The sequence below is a fragment of the Megalops cyprinoides genome, chromosome 19, assembly GCF_013368585.1.
Source record: "Megalops cyprinoides isolate fMegCyp1 chromosome 19, fMegCyp1.pri, whole genome shotgun sequence".
NCBI lineage: Eukaryota > Metazoa > Chordata > Actinopteri > Elopiformes > Megalopidae > Megalops > Megalops cyprinoides.
This window is the reverse complement of record NC_050601.1, coordinates 2,218,283-2,240,425: the sequence shown is the minus strand read 5'-3', so window position 1 is coordinate 2,240,425 and position 22,143 is coordinate 2,218,283. Positions and strand designations below refer to the sequence as shown.

The following is a 22,143-nucleotide window of genomic DNA, read 5'->3' as shown; positions in this document are numbered from 1 at the left end:
CTGGGGGGGTGGGGGGGGGGGGATGTTGCTAGGGGCTTCCTTGGGGTCAGCTGCCTTGCCTTTCCTGCCCTTCCTCTACCGGACACCTAAGAACATCCCTTCAACCTTTGAACTTTGACCTTTGCACAGGCGCGTTTGACCCCTCGTTGACCCCTCAGCAGCTGGCACGTACATTCCCACAGCGCAGCTGGAGTAGAAACTGACGGCACATCCTTTCTGCTGCGACATGTCCTACCTCTGCAGGTGACTCACACGTGCACTCAGCTACTCACATACTGCATGACACGTTACGTGGAAAATCGCCTGGGAGACCACATATACATACACCTATCAGTTATATTGTAATTACTGACACATTATAATTACTGATACTGCACACAATTTCAGTTTATCTCTGTCTGCATGTTTGTTAAACACACGTCAGTGTGTCCAGGAGAGATTCGCAGGTGACAAAGCAGCCAAGCCGGCATGCAGCATGACGCCCCCAGCAGAAATGAGGAGGGACAGAGAGGAGAGAGGAGAAGCCCTCCAGGAGGCCAGGGGCGAGTGGACAGCACCACTGACCAGGACTGCTTACACAGCTTAGACTGTGCACCTGATCCACTTCACTGGCACTACAGCAGCGCCCAACTAGGGAACTGAGCCCGAAACCCCCAGGTTACAGGCCCTGAGATGTAGCTATTACATTTTGTATTTGCTAAAGAGAGGCCTGTTCCCCTGTGACCCCTCCGCCTCCCCCAAACCCCCAAAAACCCCCACCCTCCCCCACCCCCACCACCCCTCCTTCTTCAGAGATCTGGAGGTCCACGGGTAAAGTCCAGTGTTGGCCTCAGAGACCCTTCAGCACAGGCAGCTGTCAGTCGGTGGGTTCTCTGAGTGGGGATTGGTGCATTGGGGCAGCGCAGTCCCGCCTCCCCAGCGGCATGTGGGCGGAGCCACAGGCCATGTCCTTCAGTCCCCAAGAATGACCTTGACAAAGGAGGCAACGTCTGTCTCTGTGGCATCGTGGAGGGTGAAAAAAGGATGCAGCTGCAGAACAAGAGGTAAAATACGACACACACACACACACACACACACACACACACACACACATACATACACACACTGAAGCATGTTGCATTTGCGAAATCATACCTGAACAGGTAAACAGGCACAGGTTGTCATTTAACAGATGTTCTTATCTGGAGACACTTACAAAGGTTACAATTCTTATATGTTATCCATTCATACAGCTAGATATTTGCTAAGGTAATTCTGGGTTAAGTAATATGCCCAAGGGTACAGCAGCAGTGCCCCAGTGGGGAATCGAACCAGCGACCTTTCGGTTACAAGCTCCTTAACGGTATACTACAGTGCCACAGAAAGCAAAATTGAAAAACTGATAAGCAGGCAGTTCCTCTTACAAGAATCCAGTTTACAGCAATCTCTGTTCATATTGTTAGAGGGAGGTGAAGGAAATGCATGTGTTTCATCCTGTGTCTTGTCTGACCTGCAGCTAAATGGTCATTGAGACAAATACTGTTAATTCTTGAGCTTCTGTGCAGACTGTCACTCTCAGACCATCACACAACTGAATATGTACTTGATGTGTAGGTATATCTATGGGTACAAATATTATACCATATTAATATCACATATTTATCTGTCCTTTCAGTGGTCCATATTATCTGACCTTTCCATCCAGTGTTCAGAAACATAACTTCCGCTGATAATCTATAAGAAAGTAAGATTTAATTCCCGATGAGCTGGGTTATGATGGTGTTTCCAGGAAAGCAATGCGTCATAAAACCAGGGATTGTCTTCTAGCTAGATCCACAGGTAAACAGTTGAAACAAAACGGGGCAAGTGTGCTCTCTAGTGGACAGTTGCAAGAACTGTGTCTAAAACAAAAAATTAAGCCAATGTCTGCCTTTCAGTTTCACTTTTCAAACCAATGCAGTTTAGTTCTGGTTTGATAAATACACATTGCGCAATACGTTGCAAGAAATATAATATAATGCAGTACATTTATGAATGATGAACAATGATGAGTTTGAATGCTGTATTATGGGACACGTAATAGCCAATCAGGCTTCGGTTCTCACCATGAGGTCTGTGTAGGCTGGCCTCTCTTTGGGATTCTTCTTTAGGCTGAAACAAACACACAGAGAGCTTATTGTATGTGTGCAACAGGCTAACTCAGAGGAACAATTACTTCCAGGTTCACTGCCTGGGGTATTGGTGATATGTCATTATGAATCCTCAATTCAGAGAAAAAAAACAGGTATTCACAGATGGCTGCTGGGGCCCTTTGACCCCCTGCCCCTCCCTGGCTTATCGACATGGAAAAGGAGAGGGGAAAGAGAGGAAAGGTAAATAGGTGTACCACTGGGAGGTGAAGTCCACGAATTCGGGGGAGAAGCGGTCAGCTGGCAGCTGAGGGGAGGGCTCCTCCACCACCTGCTTCAGCTGCTGGAAGGGCGTGCCCCAGGAGTCATAGGGGAAGCGCAGGATAGCCAGCTCAATCTGGGGAAGAGACATGGAGATGTACTGAGGGAGAGCGCTGACACACACACACACACAGAGGCACACATGCATGCACACACACACAAACACACACACTCATACACAAACACACTGACACACACATATTCAGACACACTCACACGCAGGCGCGCGCACACACACACAGACACACACAGACACACACAGACAGACACAGACAGACACAGACAGACACAGACACACAGACACACAGACACACACACAGACACACACACAGACACACAGACACACAGACACAGACACACACACACACACACACACACACACACACACACACAGAGGCACACATGCATGCACACACACACAAACACACTCATACACACAGACACACACACACAGACACACAGACACAGACACACAGACACAGACACACACACACACAGAGGAACACACACACACAGAGGCACACATGCATGCACACACACACAAACACACTGACACACACATATTCAGACACACTCACACGCAGGCACGCGCACACACACACACACACACACACAGACACACACAGACAGACACAGACACACAGACACAGACACACAGACACAGACAGACACAGACACACAGACACAGACACAGACACAGACACACAGACACAGACACACAGACACAGACACACAGACACACAGACACACAGACACACACACACACACACACACACACACACACACACACAGAGGCACACATGCATGCACACACACACAAACACACTCATACACAAACACACTGACACACACATATTCAGACACACTCACACGCAGGCGCGCGCACACACACACACACACACACACACACACACACACACAGACACACACAGACAGACACAGACAGACACAGACAGACACACACACACAGACAGACAGACACACACACACACACACACACACACACACACACACACACACACACAGACACAAACGTGCCCACTTCAACCTCAGTCTGACATGCTGTCATACAGCAGTACATTGAACACAGTAATAATCCAGAGAGCTCTTCACAGTGCTGGGAAGCAGAGCAGCCGGAGTCGAGAGAGGTGAGAGACGCACCATAGTTATTCCTAAACTCCAGATGTCAGATTTGACGTTGTAGCCCTTCTGGTTGAGCTCTGGATTTATCCTCTCAGGCTGAAACACAGAGCAGAGAGCAAAGGTCAAGCTGATGTCATTCAGCACCTTTCCTGGGTACGCCCCATACCCCTAATGCTCTGATTTATTACACTCATTTATTGCAACTACTGTTATTTGCATGTAAACATGTTGGCATGCCTTGGATTCAGAGGAGGTAACTGCAGGGATGGTTGAGGATAACACCAGTTGGCTTTGCCTGTCTTCAGTGACTCAGGTTACCGAATACTGGCTTTTACCCTCGTTGCTCCCGTGCCCATGGAGCCCCACAGACCCCCTCCCACACAGCCTTCACCCCCGGCTCCAGAACTCTTTCCTTTAATATGCCCACCATCACACATCCCCACACCGCTAATGCCCCCCCCCCCCCCACACCCGGCTCCACCCCCTCTGCCACTCACTGCTCCGCCCACCACTCTGTTGAATGCCACTGCTCCGCCCACCTTCGATTGCTCCGCCCACTGCTCTCCCTACTGCCCACCACTCTGCCCACTGCTCACTGCTATGCCCACTACTCCACCCACTGCTCACTGCCCCACCCACCACCCACTGCTCCGCCCACTACCCTGCCCACTACCCACTGCTCACAGCTCCTCCCACTGCCTGTTGCCCCTGCTCACCGCCATGTAGGGCTTGCAGCCAGCATCCATGGTCTTGGCCACCGAATCCACTAGGTAGCCGCTGATTCCAAAGTCACATATCTTCACCTGGCCCTGAGTGTTGATCAGCACGTTGGAGGGCTTCACATCTGTGAGGGAGAGGAGAGAGGCGTCAGGCCATCTGATGTTTCTGTCCACCGTATCAATTAAATCTTCAGGCAGGAATGTCTCTGACAGAGACACACTTGTCTGAACTACTGATCACACTTCAGCTGATCTCTCACCTCTGTGGATCACTTGTAAGTTACTGTGCAGATACTCCAGGGCCTTTACTATCTGCAGAGAGAGAGGGAGAGAGAAAGGAAGAGGGAGAAAGAAGGAGGGAGACAGAGGCAAAGCGCGGGATGAAATAGATGCAGAGAGAGGCAGGGAAGGAGGAACAAGGGCAGGAATACAGAGGAAGAGAGAGAGGGAGTCAGAGAGGGGGAGTGAATAGGAGAAAGGGAAAGTTCAGCAGTAAGAGGTTAGCGGTAACCATGGCACCGGCTTCACATAACTCTGCTTGGTTACATAATACAGTAACAGACTGGCTGACAAATGATGTAAATCTAAAATGGAGGGACTATTCCAATTAAATACTGCTTGTTTCAGCCTGCTGTTAAGTGCTTCAGATCATCTGATGGTCCTCAGTTTGAATCTGGGCTCGTGCCCTCCAGAAACGAAGCTCACTTTAATTGCCTGTAGTAAATGTTCAACATTGAATGGCTTACATATCTAAATTATAAGCATTTTAAGTGGTCTTGGATAAAGATGCTGTTTTCAAAGCACATAGATAATGTATTTATGTATTTTAAAATAAAATATATTGGCTTGAGGGTCTGAAAAAGCAGGACTTGATGCTGTGGCCTCCACTCACTGAAACGGTAATCTTTCCCAGAATGTCCTCTGGGATGGCCATCCCCTTCTCCAGAACCTTCTTGTAGAACTTGTCCAGAGATGTGTCCATCAGCTCCATACAAATCCACACATCACCCTAGCAACACACATAAATGGACCAATCGGTGCACAGCTGGGTGGAACCACTCATCCACTCTCTGCACAAGGATATCCTGCGGGGAGACTCTCTCTCTATATTACCTACAGCTGTGTGGCACTAGAATCTTATTGTTACATAAAAGATGACCATGTAGGAGACTACTGCACAACAAGCAGAGGTTGCATGGTGCCAAGGCCCTATTGCTCCACATAAGATGAACAAGGACGGGACTAATACATTCTCTCTCTGTGTGCACAGAGGCTGCATGGCTCCTATCTCTCCCTACAGCATTACCATGCAGGCGACTAGGGGCTATCAGCTGATGGTATAGCAGATTAAGAGCCTGCTTCTCTATATTACATGAGTGTCTAGGGCATTAGGGGCGTACCTCCCTACACTGGCTGACAGTGCAGGGGGTTAGAGTACCTCTCGGAAGAGCGCTCCGTAGAAGGTGACGGTGTAGAAGCAGTCCACCGTCCTCATGGAGATGTCCAGGTCCATCAGCAGCCTCTTCTGTTCCTGGGTGTTCACTGTGGCGCGGATACGCTGGGGGTGGGGGTGGGGTGGGGGGACACAACACGCGCAGTCAGAACCAGAGGAGCTGTGGCTGCACCAAGCCTGAGCCCTCCCGAAAATCTGCTCCAGGAGCCCATGTGTACATGTGTAATTACAGACTCAGGACAGGGAGAGAGCGAGAGAGAGAGCGAGATAGAGAGAGAGAGACAGAGAGAGAGCGAGAGAGAGAGAACGAGAGAGAGCGAGAGAAAGAGTGAGAGAGCAAGTATTATGCTTAATAATGACAGTCTGTTCTGTCTGATTCCTAACTCTTGACTCATTTGGGAATTTTTGAAGGAACATAAATTTCTTTTTTCTTTAAATTACACACTTCCAAGCAAAGGAAAAGAACATACACAAATGCCAGCACATGAATGCCTTTGGGAAAAAATAAATAGGCCACATCTTCACAGTGAGGATGGCCCTTTTTGACTCCACCCACCCGCTCCTTCCCGCCCCTCCCTCTCACCTTCACTGCCATGATAACGCCACTGGGCACGTGCCTCATCTTGTCCACCACGCCGTACGCCCCTCGGCCCAACTCCCCAATCTGCTCCAGGTCGTCCGCCTTCACCACAAAGTTCTGACCCAGAATGGGAGACGAAGGCGGGGCGGAGTACACACGGCCAAAAAGGGGAGAGAGAGGGTAGTTCAGCTAACAGCAACATGTTATTATTACACAAAAATATATTTTTTGATAGATAGATAGATAGATAAACAGATAGACAAAATGATGTATATATGGATAGACAGATAGGTGGATAGACAGACAGACAGAGACAGATAGATAGATAGAGAGAAAACTTCCATTCATGTAGCACATGAGTTAACATATACAGTACATACAGTAATTAGATGAACATTGGCTAACATTTCCATTGCTGTGCAGATATTTACGGACATACGGATGTTAAGAGGGCTTTTATATTAAGAGGGTTCACATACCACGGACAACTACAGGAAGGTAAATTTAAACACTAACTGATGCCAGGCTTGAGTGGGATAGGCAGCAAGTGGATGTTAATATTAAGCAAAGCCTGGAAATGCTGCTTGTGCTCAAGGCTCAGCGTAAGATGGTGGCATTTTAGAAGGGCATGAGCAGAACAGCAGACACAGCGCAAGGGTCTCTGGCTCCTACCTTCTCTCCGATCTTCACACAGGCTTTGGAGTCCAGGTCTCGGGGGGGTCTGATGGGGGGTGAGGGGAGAGAAGAAAGTAGCTTGTTAAGACACCTTCAGGGGATTTTCCTTCAGAACATTTCCTCAGCAAATGGTAACAGTAATACTAGCCCACTCCTTAACAGTTGGTAATCTGCAGCGCTGGACTTGGCCTCTGAAAGACACTACTCTCCTTATCTGCTCAACAGACTCCCTAATCTGGAGGGAATAACAATTTTACATGATGTATAACCCACTTATTTGGTCCACCTTAAACCAGCCCTCATACTCTACCAGGGGACTGCAGCTATACAGTATAAACTTTAGCTTTCTGCTCTGGACAGGTATCTGTCATTTACTTTACAAAGGGCATTTAGTACATGTATCTGACTAGATTAAAAGAAGTGTCCTCAAAAATGTTGATAAGACATGTTTATGAAAGTATTTACATGAATATATCAAGCACACACAGTCAAAGCTGATTCATATTTGCTAATGTCCAACCAGGCACATTCCTTGTGTTGTACTTTTTTTTTCAGAACCCAAGAGCTCTTTAATCAGCTCTGCGCCACAACACTTAATTATTTTAGCTGTACTGAAATGCCTTCTTTACATAAAGTTGCTTTCTATAAACTTGCACATTGATTAATTCCCTATGCCTTTAAGCAAAGCACAGTTTGTTTTTTTTACTAAAGTAACTAATACCAAAATAAAATATCAAACATGTGTGTCACAGTGAGGATTCAGAGCAATACAATGCTCACAATGGTATTATGGATTGCTGCCCCCTACAGGCCTGGCTGTCCTATTGCCTGATGTCTCCCTTTGTGTCTGTCTGTTCTGGATCATGCAGAAGGGGAGGCGCTTACCCTGCTGCTGGTGGGGGCTGTTCGAACACCTCCTTAGAGAGTTTGAGCCCGGGGTTCCTCTTTTTACCTGCAAGAGGAAGAGGAGTGAGGAAGCGTGCGTGAGACTGAGTGAGGTGACCTTTCAGTGTTAGATTCATTCATCATGTACAGTGCACACCCTCACGCAAACCCTTTGCCTGTTTTCCAATTAACTGAAGCAGACAAAAAGCATAGTACCACACTACACACAGTCTGACTACCAGATCTTGCAATTTATCTTTATTTGGAAAAATTAATTCCCAACATTTAAAATTGCCTCTGACCTGGAAAATAACTACCTTTCAGCTAGAGGACCCAAGTAATGACATTCTTCCTGTAAACTCTACACATTAGAGAGAAATCTCTTATAACATATAACTGCTGTCCAGTTCTGCGTGCTGTTAAATCGGAGCCAACAAAGGTCTCCACAATTGTCTGTTGTTTAATGTTTTATACTTTGACAATGGCCATTTCATATAGGGGCATTTACTTAAGATGACGATTTGTATACATATCTTCCATACGTAAATATTTTATCCAAAATACATGATAAGTGTCTTCTCTGCAGCTGAGTTTCACGGTACTAATCGTTATATTTGCCTGAAATGTATTGGAGAAGCAGGATGTGTCTAAGAACTTAATAACCGAGGCAGCAAAAAGTTGCTTGTTTCAAGGAGAATTCACGCACCTGACAAAATCATCCCACATTGGGAAGTTAAACTGGTATCATGCATTAATTTAACCCAAAGTACCTTCTTTTGATAAATGCAGGCAGAGACATTTCTTGGGGTGACCTGTTGTGATGTGTTCTGCTCACAAGTCACTGTGTCGGGGTACCACCTCATAAATTTATTTTTTTGCGTGCAGTTCCTCATTGTCCTATTAACATTTCCCATGTTCTCACCCTCCACACAAAGGACAATCTCTCTCTCTCTCTTTGTCTCTCTCTCTCCTTTTTCTTTTCTTCATTTTCTTTTCCTTCCCCCAGGACACTGACTACTGTTCTGCTCAGAACTTCAGGCATCTAAAGAATGCTTCAATGGAATTCCTGGACTCTTCATGACACAAGCCAAAGGGAGGCGGAGGGAAGGAAACAAGAAGAGAAGGAGAGAGAGGGGAGAGAGGGAGAGGAGAGAGAGGGAGAGAGAGAGAGAGAGAGCACAGTTGGGGGGAATGGAAGAAGAGAGAAGCTGAGGGTGGGGAAGAGGCAGAGCATGCCAAAATTAGCACTCCTTCCCCGCAATAACCTGGTGTGTGGAACCAAACCAATCGTTCCATTTCACAGGGGTCTTCTCCCTGCTTCTGATGCCTCGGTGTGAGGAATGTGCGGTGAGCACTGTGTGTACTGAGAGCGGCCCTTCATGTGCACGTGTGGGGCAGGGCGTGGCTGACACTCACACAGCCAAACATGGCAGGTCCTTCTGATACAGCTGTCAGGAAGGCCCTTTGGGAGCTCAGATGTCATTCAGCATCCTGTGGTTCCTGTGCAATGATACTTCCCAGTGGGGCTTTTTTTGTGTGTGGAAATGAAACTCACGGCACAGGTCTGATTGGACATCCCAAAGCTGGACTTGTAATGGCCCTCTGCTTTCTTTAACACCTGTTCAGTGTTGTCTCACCTAACATCCTTGGGGATCACTGCCATCATTTGTTGGCTTTATTTTTTCCGAAAACCTCAAATTAATTTCAAGGTCCAATTTCCTATGCATTGGAGCAGCAGTGTGGCAAGGAGCAGGGCTTGTAACCAATAGGCTGCTGGTTCAATTCCCTGCTGAGGCACTGCTGCTGTACCCTTGGGAAAGGTACTTAACCCAAAACCGCTTCAGTAAATATCCAGCTGTATAAATCAATAAAATTGTGAACGACTGTAAATAAGTCGCTCTGGACAAGAGCGTCTGCTAAATAACGTAATGTAATTAAACGGCAACACTACATGCCTGAGTGGTCTGTAAACATCTCTCCCTCAGGTCAAACCACCCTCTGGCGTGAGCCTTTACTTTCTCCCTGAGTTTATCCTCCAGCTGACCTGAAAGGTCACTCTCTACACACCACGCCCTTGCAACGAGACGCCCTGGCGAGTCGGAGCCATTTCTACGGCCTCGAGGGTTGTGGCTGTCAGGCGTTTGCCAGGGAGTTCCAGGCGATCCATCGGGTTCTCGTGTATCCGATCCCGACACGGTTTGTGGGTAAACTGAACGTCAGATTAGATGTCAAAAAGCTGCACAGGGGACCATGTGCACAAGAAAGTTCCGCCGTGGAAATATCACAGAAAAAAAAGACGCTGTAAAATAAAACGTGCAATGGCGTCCTCAAACACAAAACAGATGCGCCCTGGGTTAAAAACAAATTTAAACGCTCTGCACTAGCACCGCAATCCCCTGCAACAGCCCCATGTAAAGGAAACCACCCGCGAACTACGTGCGACGGGGATGAAGGAGGTGGATTAGGAACAGGGCTGGGAAGGGAAATAACAAACCAGGCTTATCGGCACACTTAACCGGCAGGCTGTTAACAAACTGCCCTCCTCATAAGACGTCAGTTCTGAAATGCAATCGCTGACCTTGCTTCTCCTCTTCAGCGAAGGGGTGTGTGTGTGCGAGGAGAGTGTGGCTGATGTTTTATTCAACAGTGTCACCTCATCAGGAAGGAAGGAACTTTTTTTAAAGCTCAACAGGTGTGCTGACAGGGGGCTCTTTAAATATGCCAGCACTCTGCCACCCTCTCTCTGCCTCTGTGCTGAGGGAGAGATCATGTCATGGTTATAGATCTTTATCTGACACACTTTGCACAGTATGATTATGCTGATGTCCCTTTTGAAGATCATTGTCAGGCTCTGCATTCTCTTTAGTGTTATTTAAACATTCAAGATCATTGCTGGGCTCTACGTTTTCACTGTCATAAACTTTGATGATAACACTGCTTTCATTTTAATGCTGTTCATTCTAAATTTAGCTGTTCTGTACCTACTTTTGGTGTCGTTTCTGTGCGTGTTATGTGCATTTCATTTCATGCATTCTGCCATATTAGCTTTATAACTCGCTTCTGTTAATGCCAGCTAAATTAATAATAATAAATAATAATAATAAGTTGAGTTGTTGTTATAATTATTGATATTAGTACAAATAATAACAACTGTGACAGTCCAGCTGTTGATAAAAAGGCACTATGATGAGAAGCTAAAACACAGACAGCATGACATATGCTGGATCCACAGTGATGCATTGGAGTATTTTTTGAGGGGGGGGACGACAAGTCTCCAAGCCAAGAGCTGTCACCTGCCAATCACACACCTCATCAAAGGAGGCTGCAGTTCATTAGAGACACCATTCTCTAGGCCTGGGGACCCACTGTGCGTGTGTGTCTGTGTGTGCCCGTATGCGCATGTGCTATGTGTTAGCATGTGCGGTTGTGTGACTGTGCCTTTCCGTGCACGTATGTGTGTGCCCACGCGTGTATGAGAGTATGCTCGAGCCATCTACTGAAAATCAATCTGGGTTTGACATTTCTGGACAATCGTCAACTTCAGGACCTATCAGGAAGCGCCTAAGTCTACATTACAAATCAAAGGTTAAGATTCATTTGTTCAACAAAACAGACAAAAAAAAATTAGGACAACTAGGTATTACTTACACATCTATTCAATGCTTAACATACACGGGTGTAGCGAAGGACCTGAAGAAATAGCTAATTTAATCGCAACTTCAGCATTAAAGATCAGCATTAAACAAGCATTAAACAGTACTAAACAAATATAATCAATAAGGAGCTCTGTAGCGAAGGGTGAGAGCAGTCACCCCACCCGGCCTCGAACCCGGGTCTGCGGGGTACCAACCCTGCAGCTTGACCAAATGTTAAAATGTTATGAGAGGGTAGATAAACTCAATATGCAAGACAGCCCTCCAGAAAATTTGGTTTTTTGGATTTGTCAAAAAAGGACCAGCAAAGCTTTCATTAGTTTAAGAAACATCTAGCCTCTAATTTAAGTTCTGATACTACTTTTGTGAAAATACACTGGTTTGCAAGTAAATTGCTTGAATTTTAATAGCTGTCAAATTTTACGATCCCTAATTGAACGTTGCTCTCAAAATGTTCCTGTACAATTACCTGAACTGTGCGAACAATAATATTCCCTGGCAGGCTCTGTAAATCCTTTCACGTGCCAAACATAATTAGATATTTTAAAAATGTAAAGTATTGCAAGCATGCAATCGTGCGTCACTGACAAGTTGACTTTTTTTTTCCTTTTACATGGTTGACATGGCGAAGTGCACTGTCCGTGTGGTCATGCTCCAATTATGGACGGCGTGTTTAAAACCTGAATGGCATGCTACGAACCGCTGAATGAGATTTTGCTTGGAGACACGTTATTTTAATAGCCCGTTTCCGGGACCTGCTTTGTTGGCAGTTGACGTTTGCAGCAAACCCTCTATTTTTAGGGCTGTTATATTCTAAAGAATCATCTATTTACTGCTGCCAGAAGGAGGCTTTCGACTGATAGAGTGAAGTGTACGCTTAAGATTTCATACTGACTCGACAAACTTCGCCACCGATATGTTACCAACCCACAAACTGTTAACAACATAAATGGTCGATGCACCTTGCAGATAAATTGCAGATGCACGAGCTGAATAAATTTTTATTGTGTTAAGCTGAGGGAAAGCTGTCTTTTAAAAGACATTTAAAATTCAAAAACATGTTCAATAGGCAAATTCGTTTCCGAACTAGGCTGTGTGAGTTCCAAATGATACGCTAACTAGCTGGAGCAACTCCCGTTCGAAGAATGCACATAGCGTCAAAACGCATCAGAACTACTGCTGCAAGCATCGTCTTACCGGGAACTCTGCAAAAGGGCAGATCCCAAACAGGAAATGCAACCGATCCCTTTAAAACCCAGCGCTTGAGCATGCCGTGGCACAACGAGCCCTGCGGCAATGCGCTTTGCAAAGTATGCAGCCTTGATTGCATGTTTACGGTTTTGCACAAATCGCCTGAAACGTTCTTACCTCCCTTCGGCACAGACATCTCCCCTCTGCTTTGATGAGGGGGAGGGGAAGCACACAAGTCTTTGCCTTCTCTCTCCCTCCCTCCCTCCATCCCCTCGCTCTGGAGCTTCAGCGGCTTGCCTTGCAACAAAGATGCAAAATTAGAACTCCGATCTTCATGCAACTGGAGGGGTTTTGCCTCCAGGCTGCAGGTTTCCGTGCAGTGAGTGAAAGCAGGAATGCACGCCTTGCAAAGCAGCCCTGGACGTGGAATTTTACGATTACTGGCGCAAGGAACGCTCCGCTGCACTTACATGACGGGCCAGGGCTGGAAGCTGAAAGCCTGTAACTTGGATCAGTGATAGTCTGAGTGAAAAAGACGTTCTTCCTGCCCAGAACGAACGGCATCATGGGATACGTAGTCCAGGGCGTTGGGAAAAAAATCATGTGGAAAAAAAACGGACCAGATTTTTTTTTCCAAATGTATTTTTTACATTTTTTTCTGTAGTGTGCTGTGATTGTTCGTTTCACCGAATGCGTGGATTTTCCTATTTTTTTAATTACATCTGAAATTCTGTAGCATTTCTTTTTAAATGAATTACATTTCATAAGAAATTAAAAGGTTTCGTAAGGGTTGTCTGGTTCCAGCATGTTTTTATTCATTTTTGTCTAAAATTAACATTATATAAGCACTAAAACGTTTGTCTTCATTTTGCAACTTCTTGCAAGTTGCATTTTGCAGCTTTCGAAGTAACTTAAGCTACTGACATTATGAAAAAGAAAACGTGCGTCGTAATTCACTATTTGCACGGCTGTAGCCAGTAACCTCTTGGCAATGTATCACAGGAAAACTCGGGCATCCCTTTGAAGCCACTGTTTCCGGTCCGGCTTATTGTGCAACCGAACGAGTCTGTCCGGTCTGCAGGGGCCTCGCGCAGGTAACACGCGGAAACCGTCGTGCCTTTCTGTTTACATAACAGCGCGAGAGTCAGTCCGTAAACCTGACCCGTGCGAAGTGTGAGGACTGTCCCGGGTTTCATTACAACTTAATGTTAGGATGCAGTTATTATTGATTTAGCGTAACGTTCATTGTTTGCTTTATTGTATTTATTTATTTGGGAGGGGGATGCTATGATTAAATGTCTTTCCTTTTTATGGGGGAGGTGAACTGGACAGGCTCTATATCAAAAACTGGACAACGCGGTGAGAAAAAGACACTTTCTCTTTATTTGTGAAGGGAAAGAGAAGCGGTAACATAAATAAATAACCTTGGCACTCATTCAATTCGCACTCTGGCTGTAGCCAGCGCTGCTCACTTTTCCCATAATTCCACTCTCCTGCGATGCATACAAATATTCACTCTCACAAAACACAGGGAAGCATGAACAGAGCACAAAAAAGATAATAATAATCCTAAAAACTACTATTAGTAAAAGAAATGCAATAACTGATAACGGAAATTAAATAATTACCCGGAGACACAAGCTAATTATGTCTGAAAGAATAATGGCTGCGGAATCACAGGGGATTGACATCATCTGCAAGTCGGGGAAGTGAGTGGGCTTGTGTCAGAAAGGTGGCTTTGGTGATCTGGCACAATTAAAAATAGATGCTGTTTCTGTGAGTGCATGTAAACCCGTGTGTGCACCATGCATCGTGATGTTGTAATGTGTGTTTCTGCAGGAGCACACAGCTGTGTGGATGCATGTTTGCGGTGTATTAAGCACGTTCTCGCACCGGCAGGGGAATGATAGCACCTTCAAAATGGGGAGTTTCCGACATTAACAACAACAGAAAATAAAATGCAAGACAGACTCTTCACCTCAATAGCAGCTCAGCAATTTAGCTCAAATATGAGGATAGCGCTGCATGTTTCAAATATGCACTCTGAGTACAAACCATCCCGTGTAAACAAGAAAGGCAAGGTCATATAGTGGCTTGTGGGACGTAAAATAAATGACAAGCATCTCTAGGTCTTATGCATACACAAAACAGCACTGTGCTGGCCACCAGGAGAGGTCCCAGAATCTCACCCTGGGTCATAATGGTTTCTTATCTTAAGCCCAGCGGTGCAGGCCCACAGAAAGCCCCGCAGAGTGTAAAGCAGAAACATTACAGAGAGCATTTAGCACCAGACAACTTCCTACTGAGTTGTCAGCAGTCGTAAGATAATCTGAAGAGAAAAAGGGACACTGGGAAATCAGAGGGTCCATGTACCGCAGAAGGAGAGAAGCTTTTGGGATCCTTTCCAGTCACAACAAAGGGCAGTGATATGAGAGTGTTGCGTGTGTGTGTGTGTGTGTGTGTGTGTGTGTGTGTATGTACGTGTGCGCATGTGTATGTGTGTGTGTGTGTGTGTGTGAGTGTATGTGTGTGTGTGTACATGTGTGAGTGTGTGTGTGTGTGTGTGTGTGTGTGTGTACGTGTACATGTGTGAGTGTGTGTGTGTGTGCACGGGTGTGTGTGCACGTGTGTGTATGTGTGTGTGACGATAGGGTGTGGTAGGCTCAGGGTGGGGTGGATGAGGGTGGGGGGGTGGAGTTGGGTGGGGTTTCACTTCCTGGCCACGATGAGGCTGTGGTAAAGGGGCTTGACCACGATGTGCAGGTGCAGGGAGCCGTCGATCAGGTACTCGGACCCGCGCCGCTGCAGGTCGGCCTCGGCCAGGAAGTCGCCTGTCTCTTCAGTGCTCTGGTGGAAGTTGTAGACGTGTCTCACCACCAGCTTGCCCTGCTGCCGTGCCGCCACAATCACCGTCTTCTGGAAGCTGACGCCGGCAAAGTCGGCGCTGGAGGTGGCGGGCGTGACGATGATGCGGGGGTGGCCGGCACCCGGGTCGGCGCGGGCGGGCTGCACGGCGCCGTTGTGCTCGCCACCGTACGGCTGCCGCATGCCCACCGGCAGCCAGCGGGGCGAGAACAGGGCGTTCCACGTCACCCGCTTGACCGAGTCGTGCCCGCTGGGGCCCAGCTGCGTCTGGAAGCTGGTGCTGCGGTCGTCGCGGGTGGGGTTGTTGATGACCCAGGGCGAGCCCCAGGCGGGCGACAGGTAGTTGCGGGGCGTGAACAGGCTGCAGTTAACGTCGAAGTACTTGGCGAGCTGCTGCGGGGAGGCGGCGTGGAACTGGAAGGCCAGGAAAAGCAGGTCGCGCACCGACTCGTAATACTTGAGCAGCAGGGGCGACTGCTTCTGCAGGCGGAACAGCTGCTGTGGGGGGATCATGCCGTAGCGGATGGCCCGCAGGGCGCTCTCCGCCGTCAGCCCGCCGGGCTGGTTCTGCCCGATCCAGGCCTCCAGCGCCTCGAAGAGCTCCAGCTCGCTGTGCAGCACCAGATCGGACCGCTGCAGCAGGGACAGGAGCAGGTCGTCGCTGATGGAGCCCCACTCCGCGCTCTGCAGCACGGCCGACAGGTTCCAGGACAGGTACTGCAGGCAGCTGTCCCGCAGAGCCGCATCGCCCGTCTGCATGGCGTAGTGGTACCAGCCCACCACGTGGCCGCCGGGCGAGTCGCTAGCCATGTGCTGACGCATGTACAGACTCAAGCCCTGCTGCAGAGCCCACACCCGGTACTTACTGGCTAGCTTGTGCAGGGGTGTGGCCTGGTCCAGGCTGACAGCGATCTCACCGCAGTACAGGTACCTGTGACAGACACCAGCCAATGAGGGGAGACATTATAGCTACCTGTGAGGGTGCCGGCCAATAAGAGAAGACGTATGACAGGTGACAGCCAATGAGAGGGACACAAGGGCTTGTTAGGGCTCTGGACTCAGCTCTGGAGGGGTAAAAATCTTGAGAATGCAGTTTTACTCAAGAGCTCAAGTTGCTCAAATTGTTTCCATTGCATTGCTCTAGGTCAATCTGTACAAATCTTGTGAAAAAGAACGTGGGTGAGTGCATTAAAAAGGAGAAACAGCTGTCTGTTAGGCCTACAGTCTTGTCTGGGATGTGAACCCACAACCCTACACAGGGTTCCCTCATTCCACCACTTCATCATACGGGTGTTATCCGATCTAGGACTGACAGCAACACATTTATCTCCTTCGCTCTTCATCTCCTGCGTGTGAAGCTGTTTGCGCATCCCGGTGCTGTAATGCTGAGATCCGCCACTAGATGGAGCATTTAGCCCATGATGCAAAACGGGCTTTTAAGATGATCTGTCAGCCTCTAGTAGGGAAGGACAATTCCTCATGTCCTTCACTCTCACACCTGCTTGGCCATGCTTACAGTTTAACACATTGCCATGCCTCAAACCATACACTAGTATGTCCCACTATTTCCCCACACTTAAATATCCATACCCTAACCTGCCCTCCATATCCCTGAAACATGCCTTACCATGCACCCCAAAACAATTCTAGCCCCTCCCATCCCGTCCTGCCAAGCCCCACCCAGCCTGGCCCCACCCGGCTCCACCCAGCCCAGCCCCTCCCTGCCCCACCGGCTCCGCCCAGCCCCTCCCGGCCCTGCCCCCTCACCGGATGAACTTGTCGAAGACGGCGGCGCACTCGGGCGGCTCCCTCAGCACCAGGGTGCTGCCGTTGCGGTTCTGCAGCAGGTCGTCGAACACCTCGCTCTGCATGGCCAACACCAGGGCGTGGGCCTGGACCACCTTCACCTCGTCCGAGCTGACGGTCTGCACCCGCAGCACCACGTCACTGCCGTTCCCCTGGGCCAGCAGCGCCTCCATCCGCTGCACCAGCGCCATGGAATGGTTGATCATGGCCCAGCCATTCTCCACAGCTCCCTCAGGCTTCAGGGCAGCTGCGGGACGAGATCACACAACCCACTGGATCAACAGCCAGTCAATCACTCGATCTGTCCCAAACGAAACACCCGCTGCGGATTTATAGTTTGGGGAAAATCAGATATTTTCAAATAGCAGATATTGACCCACAGGCTAATCCATTGAGAAATACTAACCAAATTAAACGCTGAAACATACAGCCGACCTCATAACGTAACTCCCGGTGATGTCGGTGATGCCACCGAAGTTCTGCCATCGAACACCAAACAATTCTGAGGGGTGAGCCTCCATCTCTAAGGTTGCAGTTTCCCATCTGAGCCACAAGGCCTCTAATTAATGGTGCTCACTGCCTTTCTACACAGCATCCTGCACGTACAAAGCTGAACTATGGGTAATGACTCTGTCATGGACTGGCTCGCCGCCTAGCGGGGGTAATTGCTCATCAGGTTTCCTAGCAGCCACAGAAATTAGCGTAAGATCTGATCCCCAGAGCCGCCCAGTTCCAAAAAGGCTCTTTGCTCCGTCACCAAACACAGTCTGCTGCTTCCAAGGTCAGCAGCTGCGTCTGGCAGTGAGCTGTAATGAGAGACGCATAAGCCAGCTGCCCACTCGGAGCAGAGAGGGAGGCAGGGAGTTGACTTCAAATCATCGCTGCTGGTCCGCACCGCCAGTTCAGACAAACCGCTGCTCTGGAGCAGGTGCACTGATGATCCATTTACAACCTCCTGTCACATCTGGGACATCAGCTCTCAAACTAATTACCCCCGTTTCACTCTAACTGATTTCAGTTTAGTTTTGATTCATTGTTCTTCAAATTTGTTTCAACTGAAAGGAAAAAGATGTCAGTTCATGACAGCATGTATCTGTGGAAGTGATATATTTACACCGAGAAGCAGTTAGCTGAGTATCTATTTGCAATCAACATTCACTGCTGTCCGTTTTTAATTTGTGCGGGGCGCTATTTGTTCCCACTCCAACAGAGGCTACACATGAACAGTTCCGTATTTAGGCCTCCACTGGGCAGAAACAAAACTGATTCACCTCTTTGCAGACAGCCAGAAATTGACACAACACAGAACAACACAGCCACTTCTGGCCTCTGAACATGTTCAGGTTCAAGGCTTCCCCGCTGATCTCAGACCAGTGAAAGACAGCGAACAGGCTTTGGTCTGGGCTGAATTCAGATGACCGCAGAGCACAGTGCTCCTGTGATCTCAGAGATAAAACCCAGGTTTTTTTTTTTTTCAACAATGCTGACCTGAGGGGTGTGAGAGGGAGAAACAGGAACTCTGCCGATAACCAGGCAAGTCTCCCCGTCTGCCTGCTGGGGGCAGTGTGGGGTCCCATTCCTGGCTCTCTGACAGCTGTCTGCATGCGGAGCACTCTCCCATCTAACAGCTTCCCTCTCACCCCGAGAAGGCTCAGAGACACCAGGACAGCTACCGTAACATCCCACCAGCTCAGCTCAGGATGGGATGAGTGGATCAGGGGGTGTGTAGGTAAGACAGCTCGAGCAGCCCCCCTGGGCCCCCCCATCCCCCCGGAGAGTTTTCGGAATGCACCCGGAGGGGTGTCGGGACGTCACCTTACCTCCACCGACGGTGGCGGCGCGGACGCTGAGGGCGATGAGCAGAGCCGCCATGCAGACCGGGACGGACACGCTTCTTCCCAGCGCCGTGGCCATTCCTGCTGTCTTTTTGATTTTTTCGTTTTTTTTTCGGGGGCACCCGGGTGCTGTGCTGCTGCTCAGCTGGTTCTGGATCAGGGGGTCTGTCCCGTGTGCTGCTCCCGCTCCCCTGTCCCACGCTCTTTATGTAGGACGCCGGTCCGTCCCCGCCAGCCTCGCGCACCCCATCGATTGGTGGAATCTGGCAGGGCTGTTGCCATGACGACCGTTTTGATTTTTTTTTTTTTTTAAGTTGGGTTTTTTTTTTTTTTTCAGTGTTGCACGGCATTGATCTGCAGCCCGTGGCCAGTCTTTTTTTTCGGGGGGGGGGCGGCTCTTATTAAACATAATGTTCTTAAAATGAACAAACAAGCTGCCCTCAGGAGAACACACAGTGAGGATAAAATAAATGCAAAAAGTCATGGTAGAAAAAAGCAGCCTGTTGCGCTGTTATTGTGTGTGTGTGTGTGTGTGTGTGTGTGTGTGTGAGCTTGTGAGACAGAGAGAGTGTGTGTATGTGTGTGTGCGCTTGTGAGACAGAGAGTGTGTGTGTGTGTGCTTCTGAGACAGAGAGTATGTGTGTCTGTATGTGTGTGTATTATAAACACTTTACCTGCAGTATGATTCAACCACTCACAGACACACACACACACACACACACACACACACACACACTCACACTCACCCGATCACCTTGTGGTTACAGTGTCCTGACCCTCATCCAGAAAGGTCACGGCATCAATTTCCATCCAAGTCAGACCAAAGAATTTATAAAGGTCACCGCCGCCGCTCGGCTTGGCACACGGCATTACAGAGATGGATTGTGGGTAGTGGCTGTTAGGCTGGTATCCTGGCCCACAGAGAGCAGATAAGGCCCAGCCCTGCAGGCCTCTCCGGCTCAGACTTCCTGCTCTGAGACACCTGGCTGTATCTGCTCTTTATGCGGCTCCTGACAGCAATGCTGGAAGAGTTCTGGATTTACATACTGCGGAGACAGTCTGAAGGCTCCTGTCTCCCTCCAAACCCGGCGCACGGAGCCAAGCCCAGTGCACACTCCAAGCCCAGCGCATGTGTCTGTCTGGGCTCCCCACACACTGAGAGGGACCGTTCTTCCCTGTTCTGGGAGTCTTATAAAAACTAAAACTTAAAAACCACTGGCTTTCAGTGTACATGTTGTAAAATATTTGAATATGCAGTTCACTGCCGGGCGCAATGGATAGTCATGGTAAGACATGTTTGACATTAAGCCAGGTGGCTGAATTTTTTTCAATTACATTGCATTAATGTGTCATGTGTTTGCATGGCCCATATCGACAGTGTGGGCCCCTGCACTCAATGAGCCCTGTGGAAGTGGAGATTGGTGTGACTGTATGCACCTGCGTGGGTCACTACTGCAGGCTGTCAAATGCTTTGCTGTAACTACAGTGAAGGAGCTTCTGCACTGAAGGTTTAAGCAATCAGGCATGGGATACACTGTTGAGGATCAGCCCCCTCTCCACCCCACGAACAGGGAGAACTGCCTTAAACACCAGCTCCCAGCTGCCACCAGGCCCCGACAGCAACATGTGGCAACCGTCTCCGTGACGACGGAGTCGGGGGGGCGGGCATCTTCAGCAGATCCTAACAGTCATGCCGACTTTGCAAGCCAAATATTGACCTTTTAACATGTACAGTGTAGGCTGGCCCTTGCGAGTCTGTCTGGAGGGCAGTCGTGAAAACGAGGTGAGAGTGGATGAAAAAGGACAGCTTGCATGGAGTACATGGTGTGTTTATAGTTGTATAAGGACATCTATACATCTTCATCTTAAAACTACCACACGCACATACCACTGAGCTCTCATTTTAACCAAGGAGGGTTATAGATCCAGTTATAGGTTGATTAACATCCACAGTCTAACTCACTTGACCATGTGTGACTCTCTGAAGAAAGAAAAACAAAGAAAAAATAAGTTTAAAAACTTAAAACCTACTACAGTTATAATAATGTGTATGTGACAGCGTGGCTTTAAAGTATTTTTTTTTAAATGTAGTCTTGCAATTTCTTCAGTTCACTTTGTAAGTGTTTCTGTACAGGAGCATATGCATATAAAGCATGTAAAGTATATAAGAATTATGACTTTTCCTTCAGTTACACCTCTTTGATTATTTGTTCTGGGACCCTGATGGATTCTTTCAGCTATTCAATACCACTGCTCACCACAAGAGGTCAGGGCATAGCTCTGTGGTTGAGAGGACAACACTCGGCAGTTGAGGTTATCTTAGTCAACTTGGGACCCAAGTTAAACCCGATGACATTTCTGTCCGTGTGTGATTTCCTTCAGAATGACTTTCAGCAGAGAGAAGAATCAAGAGAGAGAAGCCAATTTTTTTTTTATGGTCAGACTTCTGTGATGCCAAAATCAAGAGCACAGTCATTTCAAATGTCCAAACAGCTGCTGAAAAATCAGCCAATGAGTAGACGTACAATGGTGGGTTTTGGAGGGGGTGTCCCAGTCTACCCCATCCCCTGCCCGCATCCTCTTTGTGCTATTCCCTCTTCCCTGGTTACCGTGTGTACTCTTGGAGAGTCACTACCCAGAGTTCCTCATGCCTGACTGCTCTGTGTAACCAGGACATTGAGATCCAAAGACCTCACAGTTTGGTGCTCACAGCGGGGTTGTAAGTGGTGTTGGTGAGGCATGGCACTCTTCAAAGTGCAATGAGTTCTCTGATGACTTTTATCATTAAATCAAGGTCATGGTGATTTTTTTGAATGTGTATAATTTTATGACGACCTGTAACCACTTATGATTCACAAAACAGCCCTGGCATTTTTGGACAGATGAAATGACATTTACCCTGTTGTTCA

General features: G+C 48.1%; 2 protein-coding genes across 3 annotated transcripts; both read right to left on the bottom strand.

The window, feature by feature from the left end:
• Positions 1-867: 867 nt before the first annotated feature.
• LOC118794285 (dual specificity mitogen-activated protein kinase kinase 6-like) lies at positions 868-13,202 on the bottom strand. Of its 2 annotated transcripts, none has more exons than XM_036552508.1 (12): positions 12,891-13,202; positions 7,885-7,951; positions 6,997-7,045; positions 6,328-6,441; positions 5,730-5,849; positions 5,184-5,300; positions 4,552-4,603; positions 4,289-4,416; positions 3,591-3,668; positions 2,366-2,505; positions 2,085-2,130; positions 868-1,029 (listed from the first exon to the last, which is right to left on the bottom strand). In XM_036552508.1, the coding sequence occupies exons 1-12, from the start codon at positions 12,994-12,996 to the stop codon at positions 952-954; spliced, it is 1,095 nt and encodes a 364-aa protein (XP_036408401.1). In that variant the 5' UTR covers positions 12,997-13,202; the 3' UTR covers positions 868-951. The 2 variants fall into 2 exon arrangements, with proteins under 2 accessions (XP_036408401.1, XP_036408400.1); XM_036552507.1 differs by having other exon boundaries at positions 12,906-13,202.
• Positions 13,203-15,424: 2,222 nt separating this feature from the next.
• btbd17b (BTB (POZ) domain containing 17b) lies at positions 15,425-19,313 on the bottom strand. Its single transcript, XM_036552765.1, has 3 exons — positions 19,220-19,313; positions 17,361-17,649; positions 15,425-16,524 (listed from the first exon to the last, which is right to left on the bottom strand). The coding sequence occupies exons 1-3, from the start codon at positions 19,311-19,313 to the stop codon at positions 15,438-15,440; spliced, it is 1,470 nt and encodes a 489-aa protein (XP_036408658.1). The 3' UTR covers positions 15,425-15,437.
• Between the last annotated feature and the right edge of the window lie 2,830 nt (positions 19,314-22,143).